This window comes from Pyrus communis, chromosome 3 (genome assembly GCF_963583255.1).
Source record: "Pyrus communis chromosome 3, drPyrComm1.1, whole genome shotgun sequence".
Classification (NCBI taxonomy): domain Eukaryota; kingdom Viridiplantae; phylum Streptophyta; class Magnoliopsida; order Rosales; family Rosaceae; genus Pyrus; species Pyrus communis.
Genome location: NC_084805.1, coordinates 23911778 through 23936603, shown reverse-complemented (window position 1 = coordinate 23936603; position 24826 = coordinate 23911778). Strand labels below are relative to the sequence as shown.

Below are 24826 nucleotides of genomic sequence, written 5' to 3'. Positions count from 1 at the left end.
CACTTTGGACACTTGTTCCTCTCATTTTTCACCTTTTACCTTCATATTTTACCTCCAAAAAGGAAAAAAAAAAAAAAAAAAAAAACTTTAACCTCTATAATGTTTACTCACTGTAAATATGGCTGCTTCTTCTTCTTTTCTTTCTTTGCTACCATCGATTTGTAACATTCAATTTAGCAAGACTTCAGTTTTCACCATTAAATATATACATTTCCAAAGAAGCTAACATGTTTGCTAATGATTTAGTTATTTTGGCATGTAACTACATCCAATTTTGTATTTAGATATGAAGCGTTTAGTTGGTAGATTTGATTGATGTTATATACCACGAAAGTTCTATTATGTGCTCTAGCATTATGACAGACATCGAAGTAATAGACGGTTGAATGCACATACTGAAAACTCCTTTATATCAATCCTCATCTAAGAAGTAAATTTATACCAATACTCGTTTTAGGAGTAAGATATATGTAAGGATTTAATCTTAGCCATTCTACTCCCACATAACGCGGTGCAACAAACGAACCCCTATTGTGTTTATTCTCTCCATCGTCTTCAAGACTTCACGGTTTGAACATAGAAACAAAGCAGAGAAGCTTCTCCTTTGACTTTGAAAGCATCATCAACTACCCAACAAACAAACAAGCAGACAGGAAGGAGGAGCAGGTCAGTATGCCACGTGTCAAACACTGATAGGTCTGCATGAGTTTTATGTAAGAGAGAGAGAGAGGGAGAAATGGAGGCGAAAGATTATTTCAGAATTTCAGATTTCTGCTACAAATGCAACGAAACTTCATATATTCACGCGTTTGGGGCCGCCAAGTCTGAAAAATTATATTGAAGGACTATACAATTATATATACATAAAACCATATGCTGTAAGCTAATTAATCCTGGAAAGATTTTTCATTGAGCAGAGATACAAATACTCTCTCAAAACCCTAAATCCGCATTCTCCTAATTAAATTCATTTTTTTTGTAAAAATCTGTAGCATGAGTCACTACAACCATCATCATCAGGCTCCAGGTAAAAATCTTCCATACATAATTACGAAATTGTTTTTAAGTGGTTGTAGTAATATTAATTAGTACTTGTGATTATCTTCAACAAAATAATAATTTGATTTGACGTACCGAATTGCAGCGGTATATCCACCACCCCCCACCTCATACCCTCCGCCGCCTGCCGGCGCATACCAAGGGTATCCGCCTCCGTCGTATCCACCACCACCACAAGTTCATCAAGGATACAATACTAGTACTCAAGGCGGTCCATATGTTGTTGCACCACCAGTTGCTTACCCTATGAAAAGTGATGGTCCTGGAGCTGGATACCCCCAACAGCCAGCTCCCTATCAGCAGCAGCAACAGCCACCTCCCTATCAGCAGCAGCAGCCACCAAACTCTCATCGCCATCACAGAGGTGGTGGATTTTGGGCCGGATGGTAATTAAACATTCTCTCTTAATATATCCTCCTACTTAATTAATTAATTTCTGTAAAATATGTAATCAAAATCAACTAACTATTTCTTATGTATATATGTTGCAGTTGTTCTGCCATGTTTTGCTGCTGCCTCTGTGATTTATGCTGCTTGCCCTGCTCAGTCTTTTAATCTTTTGGAAGATCATCTGGTGTTTGTAACTATAAATTTGACTTGTATCTGGTTCGTGCGTGCACCGACTGCCGGTCTCTCAAATCTCAATAATCTTTCCTTAATTCTGTCTATGCGAGCTGCTTTCCATACAGTGAAGATTCATTCTCTTACGTGTAAAGTTTTGTAGTATATAATGGCACACGATTTTTGACACACATTTTGTGTACTTCGTAATATAATTCAACGATTTCAACCGCAATTTTTATAGATTTCCGGCACGCTTAACTTTATTCAGTTTGAATTGATTCATTCTATGCATAGAGAAATCCATTAAGCAAGTTCCCCATTCGATTCACAATAGTTCAATTAGAATGCGCAATTTGTTTATTGTTCGTCGAATTGCATGACCTTGAAAGAAGATGATCCGAGTGCTTCACCATTCTCGTCTAAATAAGATAACATCGAAATTTTAGGACAAATCATTTCATCGTTATCAATGTATTAAAAGAGTGAGGCGTGGGCGAGGCGTCCAAGGAATAGCACAGCCTAGGCATGAGGCGTGAAGTGAAGCCTCACAAGACCTAAATTTTTTAATATATACACTGAGCATACACATATATTATAAAAAAAAAATTATTAATCAATAATCATCTTGAGCACAGACATATATTATAAATACATATACACATATTATATATATATATATATATATATATATATATAATAGATGATGAAAAGCATAATGAGCACACATATAACAATGCACATAGACGGCACACACATCATTTATATAAAAAATAAAAATCAGAAAACAAGGCAGAGAGATGATAGTGCAAGGAAAATGTATGAGGTAGTTACAACCCTACCGAAAATTTGGGTTTGGGAGTAATAATAATAATAATAATAATAATAATAAAATAAAAAAAATAAAAAATTCTCCTAAGGTGAGCCTAGGCGGCTCCAGCGACGCCTTCCGGCACCTTCCGCCCACTCCCTCAAAACAGAGACGTCAACCCTCAAGCTCAGCCTCACAGGGCGCCTAGGCGCGCCCTGAGGCGAGCCTTTTAAAACGTTGATCGTTATATAGTAACTACTTAAACCCGCATACAAGACCCTATCGCACGTGAACAATAAACGGAGGGAGAAGAAATAAGGCACAAAAGTGTCATTTGATATCAGTTCGAACAACTCATTGTATAATCTGCCAATGAGTTGAAGATCTTGTTATATATAAAAAGGCACCTGCATATCCAACATTCACGAAAGAATGCAGCTCTATTTTCACGAGCAGCTCCTATTTACACGTTACAATCACACAAGCGAATCCGAGCACATGAATGGATATATACAGAAGAGCATTGTTTCATGAAATACAACCGAGGATGCGTTACTTATATTCAGGCATCGACTGACACACTTAGAGCATTCAGCTCCACATGCTGCTTTCCCTCGCTATGAGGGTGAACAGTAAGAGTTGCGCAGGCCTCAGCTCCCACTTCAGAAACGGATATGGAACTCACCACAGGCTTTTCATCAGCGGCGGCTGAATCAGAATTCTTGTGATCAGCGTCTTGGCATTCTGAGATGATTTCCCACTCCTCTTTTAGAGAAGTTACTTCTAGACCTTTCTCTTTGTGCTTCTCCATTTCAAACGCAGTGGGTAGAATCACATAATCGTTTACAGGGTTGTAGTACGGGTCATGGTCTGCCCTCAACCAGTGCTTCAGTATCCGGAATACATGGTGCTCACAGAGAATTCCTCGGTGCTCACCAGGGACTCCAACCCTTGCGACAGCATTAAACCCATCCGCCTGGAATTCACAAAATATGGAAGCTTATTAATATTGGCAATTCATATGACCAAAACAGATTTGAATGAGTGAAAATCCAGTTAAAAGTATGGACAGATGAGTTGACGAACCTTAGCTGATTCCACTGGGACTGTCCCATCACCATCAACGCATACATAATTAGGCTGATCAAATGCAAAATTGGGTTAGGTTTTATAATTGTTATCTCCTTGAAAAATCATACAAACACATCATAACATCACCATGAAAAGATAATAACCTGGAAATATCGTAGCTGTTGTAGATCTGTGACAGGTGTTTGTTCATTTCCATAGCTGCAGAGTAGTGACTTAGATATTAAATTAAGTGATGATAAAAGAAATTCATATCTGGAAGCGTTTTATTATGACTTGAAACTTTTGTACTAGAATTATCTAAAATAGCAGGCAAGCAGCAGAAAGATTTTAAAACATTTCATGGAGGCATTACCAAACACTATGAGGTGTGTCGAGATTCATCCCATATATATTGTAGAATTTAACTTGAGGAGGAAGTTTCGCTTGAGATATAATCTTGCGTGTTTCATTAGCCCATTTCAAGATTTCCATATTAAATGGTAGGGGAATATCTTGACCGTTATAATTGACCTGAAATTATGAAAACATGCAGTGTAAGTTTAAATAAGCCATACAAGTGTATAATAAAAGGAAAACCAATTTATAAACATATTATTATAACTTTAAAGAGAATAACAAAAAAATATCTAGAGGAGAGAAGAGACCAAGCAACCTCATCTCATAGGAGAGAAGGGACCATGCAAGTAAACTCTTTAACTTTAAATTAAATTTCAAAGGAACATCAAATAATATATGGTTGCACATACCGTATTATTTGCAAGAGCTTCCTTAAAAATCCGTACGCTCTCTACCAGGGGGTAAGACTCTAGCATAATTTGAGATTTCCCATCACCATCAGGCCTACCTCTCCACATTTCCAGAAGCGGAGGATGTTCCCATTGAAAATCAAGACAAGCCATCAACTCATATATTGATGGGCACTCAATAAGCTGGAACATTGCAACAATCCTCAGTAAGAAAAAAAAACGGATGCAAAGAAGAAATAACTGTTTGTGAAATGCACAGATTTAGAATATAATACATGCGTGTGTCTATGCACCAATAAGGATCTTCCTTTAACAATCCAACTAATTCATGAAGAAATTTTTTGTCAAATGCTATACTATCAAATACGTCTACCATCTTATGTTCTCTTTTGTTTTAGTTTAAAAATATTCTCTTCTAACCAATAAGTTTCTTCACCCCATAAAAAGATGACGATTTTGTTTCAAATTCCATAAATGGGGTGTAACTGCTTAAGGTCTAGAATGTTAACTGCCTGTATTAATGGACTCATACCAGTTGGTGCATGCTCCATTTTGATATAAAAAAATTCTGTTCCCACCCATCAACAAATGACATTCCATTTAAAAAGGTAGATGTAATATATCCAGGTGCACCTGCACAACAATGAAAAGCCACAAATTAGCTTTTGTTTGATCTTTCACCTGAATAGTTAAACTTCAGAAATGAATCTAGGAGCAGCGCAACAACTGAGATTATACAAGCTATTAGAGGTTGACTTCAAACTAAACTTCAGTTTACAATTTGTTCTACACTTCAAAGTGAGATTATACAAGCTATTATAGGTTGACTTCAAACTAAACTTCAGTTTACATTTTGTTATACAAATAATAATTGTACATGAACACTTACCCTGGAATGGTGCAGCAACTGCAATCCACTTGTTCACATATTTCTCAAAAACCTGTGAAACACATGGCATCAAATTATAGGATATAATTTGTAAGACACAAATTAGACCATATTATCAAGCTGCATTTGATTCAATGAAGGAAAGGGGGGGTGACCTTAGCAAAAGAAGAAAAAGAACAAGAATATTATTACTCAAGAGGTAAGAGTGAACGCCTTACATCACTATGCAAGCACATGAAACATTTCACAAGAAGGCCCCCCATAGAATGAGTTATGATGGTTATCTTTTTCCCTCCAGAAGCCTCATACACTGCCTCTAATTTTGCAGCTAAGCGATCCAATGTCTCCTGCAGCCTAAAGGAAAACAAAGCATAACCCTATTGAAAACCATGACCATGGTGAATACCTAAACAAAGCAAATCCTTCACAATTCTATGTTGAGTTGGAGAAAGGGCGAAAACCATTTATAAACTTTCAAATAAATCTTTTGAACTTTTAAGTGGCATTGAAATAAAGCAGATACCTGTTGCTTTGGCGGAAATCATATCCAAACCCAAAAAGTGTTTTCCCCTCTTGGAAACCCCACTTGGTCAATTCAACAATCATGTCATGGAAATAATATACACATTCCTGTCCAAAGACCTGCATGGGACAAACCGTCAATAGAATTTTATCATTGGTTCAACCTCATTACTTCCAGAAAACCACTCAAGAAATCATGAGATAAGATTTCCTATAACAAGTTAAATTATTATTATAAGTTTTCACCAAAATAACATTGCTATATCAGTTTGGCATGTAATGAATCATCCACTTGTAAGTTATAAGTTTATAACAAATAAATAGCCAAAAACAACCGCTTGCACAATTTATAGAAAGCAAATAAAAGGGTTATTTGAGAGTTCTAGATTGTAGTTGGGAAGAAAAGAAGTTTCAATTGGTGTAGGAATTAGCAAGGAAAGAAGCAATAGGTGCCAATATACAATTTCAGTTTGGCATGCATGAAAAGAACCATAAAAAATCAAATTTATCTTCCAAAGTAATTATGTTATACATGTGCAATGTAAATTTAGAACACACAACATAGTAACATACCATGTCAGGGTCCAAGGCGTCAATTGCCCGAAGTCCATATCTACCTTCAGGGACCACTATCCTTGCTTTTGGATCCATAGACTCAGTTTTACCTGTTTAACAAATAGATCATTATTTCTATTGCTCCATAGAAGCACCAACATATTTATACCAAATGCATTCATATAGTTCGAATCCGGAAACTGTTTTTCCTATATGCATGTGAGGGAGTGATGGATATTGACCAGTGCATTAGAAAGCTTTCCAAACAATTCAAGCTAGAGCTGATATGTTTTCGTGCCCTGCCATACACCATTGCAGGTAGGGCACATGTGCCACACACATAAACTGAAGTAACAATCTCTTAAAAGTTTACCAGCAAAGTGCCGGAGCTGGCTTTCAAATTATGTATATGTAAATCAAAAAAAGACGATACTTTGTTATCACATTTGTATCACAAAGCATTCCCTTCATATGAAAAAGTTGTATGTTACACAATTTCAGCTTCAGAAACAAAATTGAACTATGGCAACTCGTATACACAAGAAACTTTATCGTGCAAATAGAACCAGCAGAATTTTCTCTCTCTAAATTCTACAATTTTCTCAGCAACCAAACACAAAGCAGCCAAATTTTCTTCCCAGGAGTTTCATACTTATCAACGAATTTACCTGTTGAAGGATCGAAACGAGACCAAAGCTTGGTCCGAAACGTGTAGTCAGCACCAAGGATCCGAACCCAGACGCGCTCCTCCGCACCACTCTCTTCATCGACGGCGTTCAAGACCGAACCGGCGATACCCGGAACCAGCAGAACCGGGTCGAGATGAGGGTCCACGTAGGGCTGGGGCTTCTTGATCAGCTTCAACCAGAGCTCCACCGACTTCAAAATATCCTCCAACAGCATCGCCATTTCGCCCCCCAATCAAAACCCTAAATTACGAATTTCGACTTGAACAGATGTCGAATGTTGCAAATGGTGCCTGAAATTTGAAGGAATTTGATGGAGGTTGGGGAAATTAGGGCTCCAGAGCCGTGAAGGAAGGTATGCAATTCCACGTTGAGTATGGGAGACGATGGCGAGAAATAGAGAGATTCAACTCGCAAAACGACAAATCGGCGGAATTATTGGACAGGTTCTATATGCGGGTTAGGTAAGTTTTTTTTGACTAATGTTCTTCGTATCATATTTTTATACTGTATTATCTGATATAGAGAATTACATCATTTAAAAATTTTACAAAATTCAAGAAAATGAAGGGGAAGGATTCTTCGTATAATACAATCATCATTTAATTAACTAATTTTTCTTAATTATTAGTTTATTAAATAATGAACTAAATTTAAAAAGTTAATTAATTCAAATGATGTGACTGTCCACATCAAAGATGGTATGAAAATGTAGTTCAAAAACATATTATGAATAACATTAATTTGGGTCTTGAAAACTTTTTTTTTTTTTGAACAAACGATATTACTTATATTAAGGAAGCATGGATGTGTTTAAATTTAAAATTTTAGATTAAAATTACCAATCAACCTTGACGAAAAGAAGTTATCTAAAACGTATATGTTATGAAGTCATGGCAGTAAATGTAGTCTTGAGAATGAGAAGTGATGAGTAGGAGAATGTTAAGTTCATAACTTTTCAAATTTCAATGATACAAAAAAAATTATTTCGCCCATGAAAAATGATACAACAAAGTATGCAGTTTTTTTAAATCAAAATTACTATTATTCACATATTATGTACTTTTGAAGTTTAATACATATATAATTCACGTATTTGCGAGTAACACCACATTCATAATTTTGGTATTTTCTTGTTAAAATTAACAAATAATATTGACACATTAGTTTTTATTTTGAAGAAATTTATCATTTTGGTGGTGTAAACCCTTTTTCCTCTATGAAGTCCAACAACAAATAAAAAGATGGAAATTTCATCAAATTAAAAAAAAAAAAAAAAAAAAAAAAAAAAAAAAGAAAAAAAAAGAGTTGTTAATAGGAAAGGAGAAAACCAAAAACCAAAAAATAAAGATTAGGATTCTCTTCCCTCCTTTTCCATCTCCTTCCCTCCCATTCTCTCACATTCTCTATTTTGTCTTTCTTTTTTTATATAAATTAATATAAAATGTTGATGTGGTTTAACCGTGACTGTTCAAATAAAAAGAAAATAAAGGGGAGGGAAAAAATAAGGGAGAAAATCCTACTTCAAAAACTAGTGAGCATATGTGTTATTTTGCATTTGGGCCTGCAAGTTTCAAGCACATTTTCACTGTGTCGTCCAGAGAGAGAGAGAGAGAGAGAGAGAGAGATGCAGCTTACATCTCTGATATCTACTAGCAGTAATGGTACTTGTTGCTTCCCTAAGGTAATATCTCTCTCCCTCTCTTTTAATTGGCAGATGAAAGTTTCTGAAGTTTGAGAAAGTTGAGTGTGTGTTCTCAAAGGGTGCAGTGAAGCAAGGAGGAGGACATAACCCAATTCCCCAAAAGCAAGAAGAATGATAGTTTCTCAAGAGCTTGGCTCCCCCTCTAATGGCTGCAGTTCTGACCTTATCTCCACTCTCCATCACTCCTGGTAATTACTAGTGTTAAGTAACCAACCACACACTTGTCACAAATTCCTCAGGGTTTATCCTCCCGTGCATAGTTTAATCATTCCTCCTGCATTTCCCTCGAATTTCCAACACTGCCATTGTTTTTTATGCAGTGATGCTTTGGCGTTGGGCATGTTTGCAAACTTTGTTTATGATGTTTTGGCTCTGCTGCTCTACAGGTAATAGGTTAATCAGTTAAAACCATGTAGTTCTGTGGTTACTGATAGTAGTTGTAGTCGGTTTAGTTTCGAATCTAGATAGTCTCTATGTGGTCGAGGGGGGATTCGAACACAATACCCCGTTGCAGGTAAAAGGATATAGATTGACACAAATATGTGTGGGAGCAATATTAGAAAATATGAAAATAAGAATATAATTCCAATGATGTATACTAATACCAATGGTTTCATGGGTTTATATAGAATCCAATTTTTGCTTATTAAAGAGATGTAACTTTTCATCTATAAATTTACATCACTTATCAAGGGAATACACCTAAACAACATAACCTTTCTAAGAAATTGGTTAACAATATTTTTCATTCAATTATTAAAATTATATATTACAATATTTCATATTATAATATATAATTTCCAACAATATGTTATCAAATTTGGTTGTTGTTGTTGTTGCTGTTGTGCAGTCTCACATGCAGGAGCCGTAGATGTTCAAAAAGGAGCTGCATTATTTCGTAAAACTTGCATTGGATGCCATGCTGCAGGTGGTAACATAATACAACCAGTAAGCCTCCATTTACCTGTTAACAGATCTCACATGCTTGTTGCTCAAAATATTTGTTTGATCTTATCCCGTTGTTTCCTCTTCTTTCTAGGGCGCAACACTCTTTACTAAAGATCTAAAAAGGTAATGGGGCGCAACTTCCATCAATTGTTTAGTTAGAAACATGCATCTTAACAAGGCAAACAGATAACAATTTGAAAACCCTTCGGTAATGGAATTGAATGATCGATATTGGAGAATTTTTTAGTACGATGTTGCTTACAGCCATGTATGTGCAATGTAATTTAGTCCTTCCATCACGATTAAGGAAGAAGAAACAAGGCCATGTTTTCATAATTTGGACCGGTTTCAGCTTTTTGAACCACTTGATATTGAATGAGTGTAATAGTATGCCATGATTTTAGTTGCCTTAAATTAACTAAATGATAAAAAGAACTAGAACATTTTTTTCTGTAGAAACGGAATTGACACAGAAGAGGAGATATACCGTGTTACTTACTTTGACAAGGGAAGAATGCCCGTAAGTTTTTCCAATTCTAATTTGAAAACTTTTCCTTCAAACCATCCTGTTTGCATCCAAATGAAGACAGTGTATGTTGTGGGAATTTTTAGGGTTTTGTTGAGAAATGCGCACCGACGGGCCAGTGCACGTTTGGAGCCCGTTTGCAGGATGAAGAAATAAAGATTTTGGCTGAGTTTGTGAAGTTACAGGCTGATCAAAACTGGCCGAACATTGTAATTGTTGACTCAAGTTTTCGGTAAAATGCTTCTTTGTTTATTTGCATATATTCAATCGGCACGTTAATTCTGGGCATGAATCTATGTTGGTTTATGATTCAGTGTAGCTAGTGTTCTTACACTCTTGGTTTCAGCCTGCAATCCTTCTACGCCATGTTCACTTCTCAAAAATGAACACTGATCGACGTAATGCTGGATTACATGCAAGGAAGATAATGTTCCGTTTCTGCCCTTAGGCCTTTTCTGTAATTTCTTGCACGTTCATGAGCTTGGTTTCATATATTCATATTTCTTAAGATTGTGATTTGTACACCTTATACTTCAATGTTTCATGATCTTAATGGAAATTCTACTGATATGTAGATCGAGCACTGTTTTGATTCAGTCCTGTAATGACACGTGTGAAGTCTGAGGAGTGAGGAGAGACATTGATTTTACGATCTCACTCGATCACTACATACTTAGAACATGTATGTAGTGAATGCATAAAGAAGATCATCTGTTGGAACCTCTGGTTCCAAATTAGACCATGGAAAACGTTGCAAGAGCAGCTTCTGCTTCCAACATCTTCCATTGAAGTAGAAGATGATTTAATTTGGGCACTAGCTCATGGAAAATGACTTCCTTACACCTGGAGTACTGCGCTAGCGGTATCTAAGCCTGCTCATGCCTTGACTTGAGATGTCATGTTGGATATTTAAGTCAATCGCGGATTGTTATATGGGTTGGGCTAAGAGGATTAGCAAGAATTTCTGTTGGGGTGGGCTTATGATTTTGTTCCTCAGGGAGAGGACAGGCAAAGAGAGGGCAAATGACTGGGTTGGGTTTTGTCTTTCCAGTCATATGCACATGAAGTGGTTGGTTTGAGTTGTGGGAGGATAATCCAACCCCAATTCAACTTTTGCGCCCCAATTTTATGCAAGATGGAAAAAGTCCCAACCCTAGAAGACAAAATATTTATCAAGAAAACAATAACCACGCATCATTGCTTTTTTATTACACATTTTTTTTGTTTTGTTTTTAGATATGGATTAAATAAATCAAATAGAAACAACAAATAAAATTAAATAAAGATGTGTAGGGAGAGAATGCGGTTATCATTTTCCAAGTAAAATTAAATAAAGATGTGTAGGGAGAGAATGTGGTTATCATTTTCAAATTTATCAATCTCGACTCATTATTATCTCACATATCACCTGAAGAGTAGACAAGAGGATAAGGAACGTGTTAAGGTTTCTCCTGTAAGAGATGAGGACTTCAATGCAACTACAACTTATCTTGTCAATAATACAATAATATGTGTAAATTTCTCTTTACATAATATTGTATTATTAACAATAATATATCGTGATAATAACGCACTCGTGCCATATATATTGTACTCATAAGAGCTACTAACATGAAAATAACTGGGACTTGTCAAGGTTGAGAAATGCTAATTCAATAAGAAGGAAAACCTCAAAAGTAATATTATAAATAAATAAATGTGAAAAAGAAGGAAGCTAATTGAAAATGTTGGCTATGTAGCTAGTGTGAATGAATGAGAATATGGAATGTGTCCAACCAAGTTAAAGTTTGCAGCAGCAACATGCATATGGTTTTGACACGAGTCCTAGATGACGGTACAACTAAATAATTCATATCATGTCACTTTGATTAATGCACTTAATAATAATTACCTCATACATTGGTATGAACTAAACGTGTTTGCCATGGTGGTTATACTTAGGGGTGGTTCGGTATGGGATCCCATACCGAAACCATTGTCCCGATTCCCAAACCGAAATTTTTGGGAATCCCAAATTCAATCCCAATCCCAAACCAAATTTTCGGGAATCCCAATTTTCGGGAATCCCGAAATAATTTCGGGATTTCGGGACAAATCGGGAATCCCGAAATGCTTTTGGGCTTTTGGACTAAAATTTGACATATTATGTTTTTGGGCTAAAATTTGACATATTATAAAGTAATAAATAAAGTAACAAACTCAAAAGTAAAAATAGTAGTTACAAGCCAAGGTCTATAAATAAAGTAACAAACCCAAAATCAAAAATATTAGTTATGAGCCAAAGTTTCAATAATTAAGTTACAAACCAAAAGCTAAAAAGCAAAGCTTAAAGTCTATAAATATTGTTGGCCTCTTCGGCCTCTTCGGCCCCTTCGTCCCCTTGATCTTGTTGATGCTTGTGGTTGCTCCCTTCTTGTTGGTAATTGTACTCTTCCCCTTGATGTTGATGGTTGAGCCCTTCCCCTTGCAATGGGTGGTCGTGGAGGTAGTGATTGATTTTGACGTTGTTGAACTTCAACTTGGAGTGGTCGAGGAGGTGGAGGTGGCATTTCATTTTCTTGTGTTGTATTCTCCTCACCTCCCAAATTAGCCGTGCCTAAAACAATAAACCACAAATCATTTACATTGAATTACTACATTCTATGAACGGCAACAAAGAGTTTATGACAAGCAGAAGGGCAATGAAGAACACATGCCCATAGATTTTCTATGAATGTTAGCAACTCTTGCACATAATAAGGCCGTCTTAAATGTTTCTTACAAATACGGGCAGTGAAATGAAGCAGTTTTCTTTACATTAACAAAGTTCATCACAATTTACATCCTGCTGGTGATTTGCAAAGGTAAGAGGCGGCTTTTACCTGAGCTCTGAGAACTCCAGTCCAACCAATATTATTTGAAAGCAGCCACAGCAAAGCTCAAGTTCAGAATCACATATCTTGTATGAGATTCGCAATCAACAGAACAATGCCTAAATAGGAAAATAAAAGGCTGTTGAAGAAGAAACAGGTAAAATAAAACTGTATCAATTCATTTGTAACTACTAAAAAAATGTAACTACAATTCGGTGAATACATTAGCAACTGCAAGCTAGAAAAGTGCACAGTTGACAGCAAGTACAAAACAAAACGAACCCGCGCAAAAGCATAGTCAAACAAGCTGGGTGTTGATTTGTGAAGGAAGGCTGAGCCGCTGGAGAGTCAGAGACGAGAAGGATGGCTGAGCCGCTGGAGAGTCAGAGACGATTCGAAGGAAGGCAAGCTGGGTGGTGATGGCTGGTGGCACAGCACTGGCAGTGGGAGTGGCACAGCGGCTGCGCTGATGGAAGTATGGAAACGGAAGTGAAAACTGAAATGGGGGAGAGATCTAACCTAAAAACAAATGAACGGCACAGATTAAATCTAAAACAAAATGAACGGTTGAAATAATTCTCTTATAATTAAAAAATAATATATATATATATATATAATATTTATTTCGATTCAGTATGGGAATACCGAAAAAATTGAACTGCAATACCGAATCCCATACCGAAAATTTCGGTTTGGTTCGGGATGAAGTACCGAAAATTTCGGGAATTTTGGTTTGGGATCGGGATTTTTTCGGTTTGGTTTGGGATTTTTGGGATTTTTTTCCAGCCCTAGTTATACTCACAAAACCATCATTATCTAATATCATTACGAAGTGAATTAGTAATTGAAGATGAATTCCAGCTCGTATACTTCACGGCACATCACGGGTTCTACTATGAACTACACAATGTTGGCCAGAAGAAGACTTAATGCCTTTGTAAGCCTTCTTAATTCCGAAAATGATGAACTATTGTGACGAGTTCACTAGCCTGATCTCTTAAAAAAAAAATTAATGATATGTTTAGCATAGCAAACATGGAAACATGATCACAATATACATGCCCCCCACCACGTGGAATGTCACCAACTAATGGCCATGTCTAATTAATTTAACCAAACAAAATTAAATTAATAAAACTTTGAGTGTGATCAAAAGACTCTTATGCAAGAAAGCAAATTACTAGATAGTTCCGGCTATCTAAAATAATAGCTCTCAGTTTAGTGAGACTTTTCTTTTTAATGTTAGAAAAGATCATCACACATCGCTATTTGACTCTTAATTATCACTTTCTGATACAATTTGTAGTCATGAACTGTTAAGCGAGAAAACTAGAATTTGTAGAAGAAAAATGCTAAGGATATTCTATCAAAGTGGGACTTTCCATAGACTTTTTATCACCTCATATTTAACGGAAATTTTCTTACAAACATTATAAAATATTATGCCAAAAATATAAGGTGGCAGAAAGTCGTTTTTACTAAACTTAATAATTTTGTAAACAAAGAAAAATAGATGTTCAGTACATGATACAAGATGATTCGATTGTCTTCGCTGTGATGGTTTTATGTTGGGAAAGTGACTTAAAATGGTCCTCTGCACATTATTTTTACGACAATTAGTAGTATGTTAGACTGAAGATTATTAATTTAGTAGTTGCACCAGCTCATATTAAGAAGAAAAAAAAAAAAAAGTAAGGTTGAAAAACTAATTACCAAGTTCCAAGGGGATTAAGCAAAAAAAAAAATGAGTTACTTAAATCTCAAAGTCCTGTTTTCCTAGACTTTATAGTTCAAAAAAATGGTGGTCACTTACGTTTGGTTTTAATTTAACAATAAGAGAAAAAGTATAACAACAAAAGTTAAATGATTACCTACCGTTGAATTAAGATTCAGTAGTGAGTGATCACCATTTCTCTTGGACCATGAAGTCTAACAGAACAACACTATCAATCTCAAGAGCTTTGAGATTTTAATTAAGTTCTAATTCCTACATATATGGGGTAGTTAAGCTCTCCCTCTCACTAATCAATCTTGGTTATATAAGTAATGAGAAATGGTAAGGAGACTCTTTTAAAGTGGAACTCTTCATGAAATATCTTTCATTTTACAGTTTAACGTTAGTTCTCATACCAACATTATAAAATATTGTGTCCAAAACATGACAAGACAGAAAGTTTGGAGAGTCTCACTTTTGAGAGAGCTTTCTTATAATTTATCATAAAATAGCAATGACTGATCAAGTCATAGAGGTCACTGTAATGCAGTTAACAAGTCACGCTAACCCTCTTTTAGTTGTTGTTACTTTTTAATACAAGAAATGAAGGGAGAAAGCTTTCCATGAATGATGCTCAGCGGATAAGACAACCTATAGATCCATTTTTTCAATGAATATTAAGTGGGACAGAAATGTCAATGGGAAGATAAACGAAAGAAGTATAAATTGGTTGCACAACCTGTCATATGTGAGGCGTGTCATCCCCAATATTTGTTCAACATATGGTGCCACTTGATGTCCTTGGCACGGAAAGTTTATGATCTACATTCCAAATTTCAACTAGGAAAAAATGAAATTTAATTATAAGATGAAGTATAACTCCTCGTTTATGCCATTTCACCTTCAATTTCATGATCTTTTGTTTTCTCCGAACTTTAAAATCTATAAGTAATTTGAAGGACTATACTGTGAGGTAGTTAAGGAATTTTGTTCGTTTTTATGTGTAGTTAGATTGGTGGAGACCAAGTTCCGGTCCATAAATCGGTTAATTGTTCTAGAGGTTCTTCATGGAGGTGCGATAAATTCTATAACAGTACAGGGCAGTCAAGGTTTAGAGTTATGGGTTAATTTAGAATTTTAATTACTCTGTGCGTGACTATGAATTATGCTTAAATTTAGTAATGTAGTTGCATTAAATGAAGTCTTTGACATACTTCAAAGGTTTATCCAGTTTTCTATGGAAAACTTAAAAGAGGACACATTAGATAAAAGGCTTGAGGATGGAAGGCAAGATTTAATGGGAAAACATGCAACATCTTAAGTATATGACAACCAAAGAAATGGGTCTTCTTATATACCAATTTGTGAAGCATTCTCACCTTCAAGTATCATATAAGATCAGTTATCACAAAAGTTTGATTAGCTAGAGATAATGTAATCTACAAAATGATTCTCCACCACTCTTAAATAACAAATATGAGAGAGAAACTTATAATAATATAGAAGAGGGAGCAAACAAAACCCATCTGCATCTGCATGCAACAACTACTCCGTCATGAAATGAGTAGGATTTTCTCTCACTTTTTTCTTTTTATAAAGAAGTCAATATAAGATATTAACGTGGTTTAATTACAACTGTTCAAATATGAAGAAACTGAAAAGAAGGAAAATTTGATGGGGAGAGAATCATTCTCTGCATGAAAATGGCAACAGAATTTGCAAATAAAACCCTAATATTGGAATATATTGCTATGGAAACTTTAACAAAAAACTCCCGATACTGTTCAATTTAACCAAAAACCACATTTTTATATTAAAAAGTCAATTCAAATACTATTCATTTTACTTTTTATTTTGTCATTATCGTTAAAACTCAAAGATTTTAAATCATTTTCATTAATTTTCCTTTTATATTTTACAACTACCGCTAGACCTACCTTAATGATTTTTTTGGGGTCTGAACCTTAATGAAATGAAGCATAAATACCAACTTGGAGCCTAAATTTATAAACCCTAATTAAAAAGATGTGGTCCTATCTCCCCATTAGGACTTGTCTGTCTGCATGTCATTGTAGTTGTCGACCAAGGACAGAGGAACCACCCAAAGCTAAAGACAAAAGGAGGGCACTCTATCGATCAACCGATTCCACCAACCAGACCAATTCCTGCCCATCATCTAACTTTATATATTGAACACAAGATATTCAAGTTGTATTGTTGTAGGGACCAAGCGGCCGCTATAGTCACATGCATGGTCACACATTTCCTCTTACTAGCTAGCTGCTAAAACTGATGGAGTAATTAATCCCATTAGTTATTGAAGTCTTAATTATTGTGATGGCCAATTGGAGGAGTTGAAAGAAAGGACCGGGATTTCAGAACAATGCTAAATTTGCTACTCAGAAAAAAAAAATAAAGCATTTAGACGTCACATGAATTGAAATAACTATATGCATGCAATGCGTTAGTTGAAATAAGAGGACATTCTTAGTTAAACCTTCTCGTTCTATCTATTTTGTTCTTCTTTTCATCTTGCAACATTGCACAATGATCAATGTCATCTTTTTTGTGATTCATCCCTTAAAGATTAACTCTGCAAAAGTCAATCATATAAAAAATCGTTGAAATGTTCGATCAAAGTTGTAAAAAAATTCAATTTTAACTAAATAACATGGTTATTTTATATATTTATTGGATTACTTATTAGATGACTAAACGATTTCATATTTGGTTGATTTCTAGGAAAGTTGATCTTTAAGTCGATCCAAAAAATAGACGGTTTAGATCATTGTGTGACATTACAAATTATGATGGAGACTCATTTCTTGTCTGCCTTTTCTTCTCACTCAAATTTGCGATTTAGGAATTGTAATAGTCTAAACAAACTATTTAGCCTTATAATATATTTATCTAAATCCTTAAATTTGTTATCCCACGTTCAAATGGCCTAGAAAGGGTTTCTCAGACATGCTACAAATTTGGTAGTGATTATAAATCTATTGAGAAGAGTAAGGTCTATTAATTGTCACCATCCTAGTAGTTATGGATGGAGAAACCCTACACCATGCTTTGAGTAAAAGACACGCCTATAATGTAACAAATCAAGCATGCTTGCTCGTTAACTTTTCAGACCAATATAGAAAAGCACGCTGATCAACTTTTCAAACTTCTCTTTTTGCTCAAATAGACTGAGTGGAGTAATGTTAAATCGATTAAATTTGTGAATTAAATTTACAAATTAAATAATATGTTATCAATAAGAAATAAACACGTTAATTAACATTTAAGTAATAATCTAATTATTAACTTCTATGTTATTTAGTTTACAAAATTTAGTCTACATATTTAGTCTTCCTAATGTTACCCATATGAGATTATAATATCTATGGCTGGCTCCCTGCAGCTGCATTACACACACACACACGATATATGGTTCGTTTATGAAGTAGTTTTAAATGATTGAAAATGTTTTTAGAGAACATAGTTTTGAATTTCAAAAACACTTGAAATGTTTTTTTAGAAAACACTTAAAATGCTTTCTTGCAAAAAACACTTAAAATTCTTTTCAAGATTAACATGCATTTTTATTGAAGATTGATTTCAAAAATATTTTTTCTAAAAAGCATTTTCAAACATTAAAAAACATTTCTCAATCGAGCCAGAGACTGTAGAGTCATCATGAATAATTAGGTCACTACAGAAATACTTCTTTCCTTTAGAATTTGGTAATTCAAGTCAACTGATTGGACAAATTTGATCCCTTAACTAGAAAAATTAATATTGCCCCATAGGTCACAAGTTTTGACTACACAATGAATCAATTTTAAAAAATCATCTGGGAAAACAAGAAAAGTATAAGAAGATAGGGTTTTAATATTACTCTTGTGAACAGAACGTGGTGGTCCCCTTTGGATTTGGATCCTCTCCTAAGCTCAAGGTGTGATCTTCTTGATCAAGGAGTGTGGACCGTTAAATGAAAATCTAACGACTATAATGATTATAACTTTAAAGGGATTTTCCAGTTTGTAGCCGTTGGATTTTCATCCAACAGCCCATACTCCTTGGTCAGGAGGATTCTCACTTTGGACTCAGGAGAAGATCCAAATCCGTCCCCTTTTTCGTCTTTAAATCTATTCATTATAGGGATTTGTATAGACATGTTATGTAAACAAGTGTCGAGAGAGAGAGAGAGGGGTCAGGTCAATAGTTGTAAGGAGTTCCAAAACACCTAAGAATTAAATACTCTACATCGTAATGCTACAGTAAATATACATTGGAAGCGAGACTCATAAAGTACATGTACCTGGTTATCATAATGTCTTGTATCAATAATAAAATGTTATGTGTAAAATTCTTTCTACATGTTATGGTTTTATTAGCACCAAATGTTACAATGAGGACATGATCAACGTACTTGGCATGCCATGTATGTTGCTATAAAGGATGAAAGATGTAGAGAAAGGGTGATGGCTAGAGGTGCATAAAGCTGTCATGTATATAGAGATGAGCGAAGCTAGCTAGCTAGAATAAATCTAGAGAGAGAGAAAGCTAGGAGGATTGTCACGAGGCTTCCCCCTCTTTCTCTTACCTAGAACATGCATACCTTGTGTGTGCCTCTTTCAGCAAATCTCTCTATATCTAGGCTAAGCTGAGAGTGAAATTCTGCTTCAGCTGTTTCCTTAAAAAGTGCTTATTTTCCAACGAAGGCCAAACCTTTATGCAGCTTCTTGGTTCATCTTTCTTCCCTTGTCTGGTTTGTTGGTTTGAGAGCTTGAAGCTGCCAGCATGATCTGATGTACATAACCACAGCTATCATATATACGTAGTATTCCCCATATATATGTATTTGAGATCTCATTTAATTATATATAGATCTTGATTATTTCATGTTTTTGGAGAAAAGGGTTTTTATTTTTTAGTCAATTAACCAAGAGAGTAATTGGCATATATCCTGCTGATTACAATTTTTTTTCCTTTTCTGTTTCAATTAAAAATTATACAGATTGATCAGAAGCCTGTTTTTGGAAAACAATCTTGCATTCATATTTTCAATTAACTAGATATAATATATATATATATATATATATATATGTATATAGGTTATTCAACCAGATCATCTTGCAGCTTCAATCACTCACTCATCAACAATAGAAAATGTTTCTGAACTAAGAATACAAAAGGTCTCTTGTGGAGAAGGTGATTACTGTCATCCCAAGGACAGCTTTGTTTGAGGTATTTATTTCTCCCTCCCTCTCTCTGTGTGTAATGCCTGCTGCATATTGTCTTGGAGGCTGCCAATATAAAACTCGTAGAATTAGCATATGCAAAACAAATTTCATATTTTAAGACATAAAAGTTAAGCAAGGAATTTTAAGTGTATACTGAATTTGTTTTTTTGGTGGGGGATAATCTGAATGTACTTTCATCAGATCAGATCACCAACTGGTGTTCTTCAAGAAAACTAACATATAAAAGATGCATGCTTTTGGTCATTTAATTAGAGCACCAGTATAGTTCATCTTATTTTCAAATGGATCACTAATTAATCTGATATTGGAATTACAATATTCAAATTTTACCATTCATTAGTTAGATTTTGTGATTGTAATGTAGAGATTATATAGAAGTACCTAATCCCATAAGCCAGATATATAATTACAAAAATCCAATTGTTCATTTTTCTTTCATATAAGCGAGGGAATGAACTTAAGATCTCAGTCGTAAGGTGAATGTTCTTAATCAATTGAGTTACAAATTTTTTTTGTTTTTTTTGTTTTTTTTTTTTTTTTTTTTTTTTTGGTTCATTTTGTGTTTTGAGTAAGTTTTTGCATGTAGAATACACACACATATATTGTGTTTATCTGTCAAAGGAAGAATAGCAGCAGACTAATGATTATATGTTTTTTAATTTATTAATTTTGTGTTTGAGTTAGTGACAAAAGTCAGTACTTGTTTTTTTAGCCTGAGACAATTGATCAGTACTGAAATTTCATTTCCCCACAATGAGTTTGTAGTGCACCACTTATATGAGTTCTAGCTATCATCCGAAGCTCCTAAGGTGTTGAAAACAGTAGTTGTTGATTATTGTGCATCTTATCTTCATAATTCAATTATAATTTAAGTCCCATCTATAAAGGTATACCTGCTGTTTATTTATTTGAGACCACTGAACGTGCATCTTCGCCTAAAACGATTAAGTGGAAATCATATTATGTCCCTGGTTAATTCCCGGCACTAAGTTGAGAGAATTAATTCCACCTCGAGAAATGAGAGATTTTATATGTGCTTATAAGTAATTGAGTTATCCTCCATACTATCAATTGATTGGTAGAATCTCAACTTTCTTCATAGCACTAGAGCAGGTTGCTTCGTGCATGAAGCCTAACAGCCACACATGCTCCACATCACCCGATTTGTGTTGTCCACGCGCTAAACTTGAAAATCCCCACACATGAGGGGCCATGTTGAGAGTATCAATCTCACGTCGGGAATATGAGGAACCTTACATGTGCTTAAAAATAATTAGTTTCTCTCCATATCGCCAATTGATTTTATTGTGGAACCTCAACTTTCTTCATCCAAATCTATCTTTCGCTGGACCATCTTCACAAGATTGTGAAAAACTTTTGTTCATTAATCTTATAGTAAAAGCTTAATTACTTCAATAGAAGTCTCTATCAAAGGCCTTTCTTTCGGAAAGAGATCCTCTCCGGATGTCTTTCACCAAGGTCACTGGATCAAGTGATCCGGACCTTTGAAATTTCATCCAACGGACCAACTGTTTTGATCCCTTAAGAGCTATAATAATTTTTTGTCGTTGGATGAAATTTTAAAGGTCCAGATCACTTGATCCGATGACCTTGATGGAAGAGATCCGGAGAGGATCTCTTTCTCTTTTTTACATTTGTATATTAGCCTTGCAAAGTGGCAAAACACTAGTGGTACTAGGATTATTGGTTTCTCTTTTTCTCTCTTTATTTTGGTGCAGGGTTACATCCCTTGGCATATAAAAATCAAATGCTACAAAACACAGTGGCTTATTTGATGATATGAAGTGATATGGTGATTCAGGTTCTCATCAAAACAAGTTCTTTAATTGTGGCATAGTATATATTTTATAGTTGCAGAGTTATTTTGTAACCCATAAAATATGAATGTAGAAAAAGAAGTAATTTCTGCACATCATTTTTCTTCTTATGCACAATTTTATTTATTTCTAACCTTTGAATTAAACAAATTGAAAAACAATCAAATGACATGAGTAAATACGAGGGTCATCCAAAAGAAAAAAAGAGTGCGTGAAAGTCATTTTTTCTATGATTGCATACCAGTGTGAAACTACAATGTTCGTATAATTCCAAATTTATCGGATGTCCGTCGTCCAAGCTACACAAACACAACAGCTTATATGATTTATATTATAAATGGTGACTCAAGAGTCTCAGGAAACAAGTTCTTCGAGATATATGGTTCTGCTAAAATTAATTAATATGCAATGATTGTAATTTCGTTGTTATTTCCACATCAGTAGTATATTTAGTTTTCATGACATAAACATGGATGGCTAATGTTTCAACCACCAATCAGAAAAGCATGTACAGAGTTCACTTATACTATTAATTTAACCATTAAACAACATTACAAGGTCCAACTTGAACATCAACAGCTAAAGCTTTGGGGCTTAATGTGTTTTTTTTTCTTTATGGAAAGCGATATTCTAAACTAGTCTAGTTTATAAAGATGGAGATTCGAACTGTGTGTCGAAGCACAAGCATAATGACCAAGCCAGCTCACACATATGCATTTATTGTTAATTTATAATTTATAACTTAATTTCTTTGTCCCAAATTACTTTTGGAGATGGGGTTTTCAAATTATGAGTTAAAAGTCCACATCATTTAGGTATACATTAATCAACATATCTATCTACTTCAGTTATGAATCGACAAATCAAGGTCTTTGTTCTAAACCACCACATGCTATGAATTGAAATGACATGTACAAAAAAAGCTTGCTAAATTAATTGTATAATAAAGAAAGATGAACATTTTACCCTCTATCAGTCAAGTGCAAACCTATGCTTAGCTGCTTTACCAGAGCAACTGCATACATATATGGAAACCGATAAGTTTTCAACTTAACACCAAATAATGAGTTGTTGAAGTACATGAAAACTAGCTAGTTAAGAAATACCAGAAAGTTCAAACAAACTCCTCCACATCCTATCCAGCAAAACTAAACTAAGATATCAGTCTTACACAGAAAATATAATTAATAGTTGGAAGATAGATGGATAGATATATATGTATATATATTAGCCTCCCTAAAGCATGCACCAATGCGCCTGAATTAATCATCTGAATCCTCTGAACTCGAATCAGAATCGGAAGCCTGGGAAGACCTGGAAGCCTCCTTGATCCCGAGTCCATCCACCTCTTCTTCCCATGGTGTGACCTGGAACCATCCTTTGATCCCTTTGATTTCCAAAAGTTCACCTTCATCATCAGATTCGTCGCCTGAAACCCTAAAGGCAGAGTCTCCATCATTTTCCACATAAAAAGGCCCCACAAGTTCTCCACTGCCATCATCCTGTGACAAACTGATACTTACACTACTCTAATTTACACTAGAACAAGTTGTTGGGGGATTCGAACAAATTGCAGACACGTATACGAAATGAAGATTATTTCTGTAATACCCTAAATTGGCACATTTACTAAGAAAAGAAACTAACAAAGAAAGAACTTGTGGAGTTTTATATGTATTCTACCTTTCTGCATATCCACCAAAAGTAGAACAGTTTGATCTTCTTGTGCACATGAAAAGGGCCAACAACCTCTATCTCTACCACTGCCACTTCTTCTCCTTCAACAGTGATTGGTTTCCCTCCCCTTCTCAGAACCCTCAAACCACCGTTCCCCATACACTTTGGGCACTGCACATGTACATAAAAACATACACACATTAATATATATGTGTGTGTGTGTGTTAGTTCATACATTGTGTCATGTGACTGATTGTCACACATGCATTTTGCTAAGCAATATCAGAGAAAGTCATATGTCAGAGACAAATAAAACTTAAGGACTAAACTTTCTAGTTAGAACTTACAGTTAAGGCTCTATGGTATTGAGCATCTTCCATCACACCTGCACACAAATACAATGGAAGATGACCAATTTCCAAAATCTCTCTGTTACATTTCTTGCAATCAACTTGGATGTGGTAACGGAGGGAAGGGATCTCCCAGCCAACTTCCGGCTCAAGCTTAGTGACTCCATCAAGACTCTCCACCGAAACATACAGAATGAGCCAGCGAGTCCTTGGCATCGTACCTAGTTCCTCGCAGTGCAAAATGTACCTTAACCAACACTTGTGACCCCTCTCTCTCTCTCTCTCTCACACACACACACACAAAATAAGTTCTTTTTTTTTGGTCGAACACAATGAGTTCTTCAAAGCACTTGCATATGGGGACTCATTTATTAGTGAAAGAGATCGAACAATTTTAAACAATTAAGCTAGCTTCCCCTAAACTGCACGGTAATAATGGAGAGGCTCCAAGGACTCGTTAATCCTTCTGTGTATGTAACATGTTATTTTGCCAAATTTGCACTGCCATTTCTTTTTCTCTTTCACCTTTTCTGGAGTTCTTTTCCTTGGACCATGTATCAAGAAATGGACTGCTGTTGACTTCTGAAAACGGTAAAAACCTGCTACACTGTCAGTGGCAAAGCTAGGAATTGTTGGGTGGAGGGGAGAAAATTTTCGAATCCTTACCTCCAATTAGTAAACCGTTTCTCAGTGAAGACATCACTTCCATCATTTCTCACTTTATCAAAATCACATTTGAAAAGTAGCAATAACGGCAAAATTCTACATCTTTTGCTATACTATACTTCAATCATTCAAAATTATCAAACTAACAGGTGATAAAACATCGATTGTCCTTCCCCATAACTTATAGTATCATTCCATTACCTAAATGTATAATGGAAAGAAAAAAAGTCACTTAATCCTAGAGTAGAGTCTCCCACGAGTAATAACTAATTAGACCAATAATTCAATTAATTAATATTAATAATTATATAAATTTATTAATAATTAACAATTAATTTAATCAAGAATAAAAAATTCAATTAATCAATTATCAACAGTTA

At 35.0% G+C, this 24826-nt stretch overlaps 3 protein-coding genes across 3 annotated transcripts; 2 read left to right on the top strand and 1 right to left on the bottom strand.

Moving 5' to 3' along the window:
- The first annotated feature begins 897 nt into the window (after positions 1-897).
- LOC137727410 (protein CYSTEINE-RICH TRANSMEMBRANE MODULE 10-like) lies at positions 898-1868 on the top strand. Its single transcript, XM_068466278.1, has 3 exons — positions 898-1027; positions 1145-1445; positions 1551-1868. The coding sequence occupies exons 1-3, from the start codon at positions 994-996 to the stop codon at positions 1612-1614; spliced, it is 399 nt and encodes a 132-aa protein (XP_068322379.1). The 5' UTR covers positions 898-993; the 3' UTR covers positions 1615-1868.
- Positions 1869-2746: 878 nt separating this feature from the next.
- On the bottom strand, positions 2747-7333 carry LOC137728076 (lecithin-cholesterol acyltransferase-like 4). Its single transcript, XM_068466963.1, has 11 exons — positions 6904-7333; positions 6254-6345; positions 5682-5800; positions 5377-5512; positions 5159-5210; positions 4802-4902; positions 4270-4452; positions 3876-4033; positions 3667-3721; positions 3518-3571; positions 2747-3407 (listed from the first exon to the last, which is right to left on the bottom strand). Exons 1-11 carry the CDS (start codon positions 7142-7144, stop codon positions 2994-2996), a joined length of 1605 nt encoding a protein of 534 aa, XP_068323064.1. The 5' UTR covers positions 7145-7333; the 3' UTR covers positions 2747-2993.
- Positions 7334-8548: 1215 nt separating this feature from the next.
- On the top strand, positions 8549-10525 carry LOC137727613 (cytochrome c6, chloroplastic-like). The gene is given in 6 exon segments (XM_068466442.1): positions 8549-8605; positions 8685-8814; positions 9477-9574; positions 9666-9697; positions 10031-10094; positions 10187-10525. Coding segments are annotated over 6 exon segments (531 nt in total). The 3' UTR covers positions 10337-10525.
- The last annotated feature ends 14301 nt before the right edge of the window (positions 10526-24826 follow it).

Excerpts from the sequence above, each read along its gene's own strand:
- LOC137727410 (XM_068466278.1), top strand. The coding sequence starts at position 994 with ATGAGTCACTACAACCATCATCATCAGGCTCCAG. Across the intron at positions 1,028-1,144 it reads CCATCATCATCAGGCTCCAG|CGGTATATCCACCACCCCCC; the intron begins GTAAAAATCTTC and ends ACCGAATTGCAG. Across the intron at positions 1,446-1,550 it reads GGTGGATTTTGGGCCGGATG|TTGTTCTGCCATGTTTTGCT; the intron begins GTAATTAAACAT and ends TATATGTTGCAG.
- LOC137728076 (XM_068466963.1), bottom strand. The coding sequence starts at position 7,144 with ATGGCGATGCTGTTGGAGGATATTTTGAAGTCGGTGGAGCTCTGGTTG. Across the intron at positions 6,346-6,903 it reads TCGTTTCGATCCTTCAACAG|GTAAAACTGAGTCTATGGAT; the intron begins GTAAATTCGTTG and ends TTTGTTAAACAG. Across the intron at positions 3,572-3,666 it reads AACAGCTACGATATTTCCAG|CCTAATTATGTATGCGTTGA; the intron begins GTTATTATCTTT and ends GCATTTGATCAG.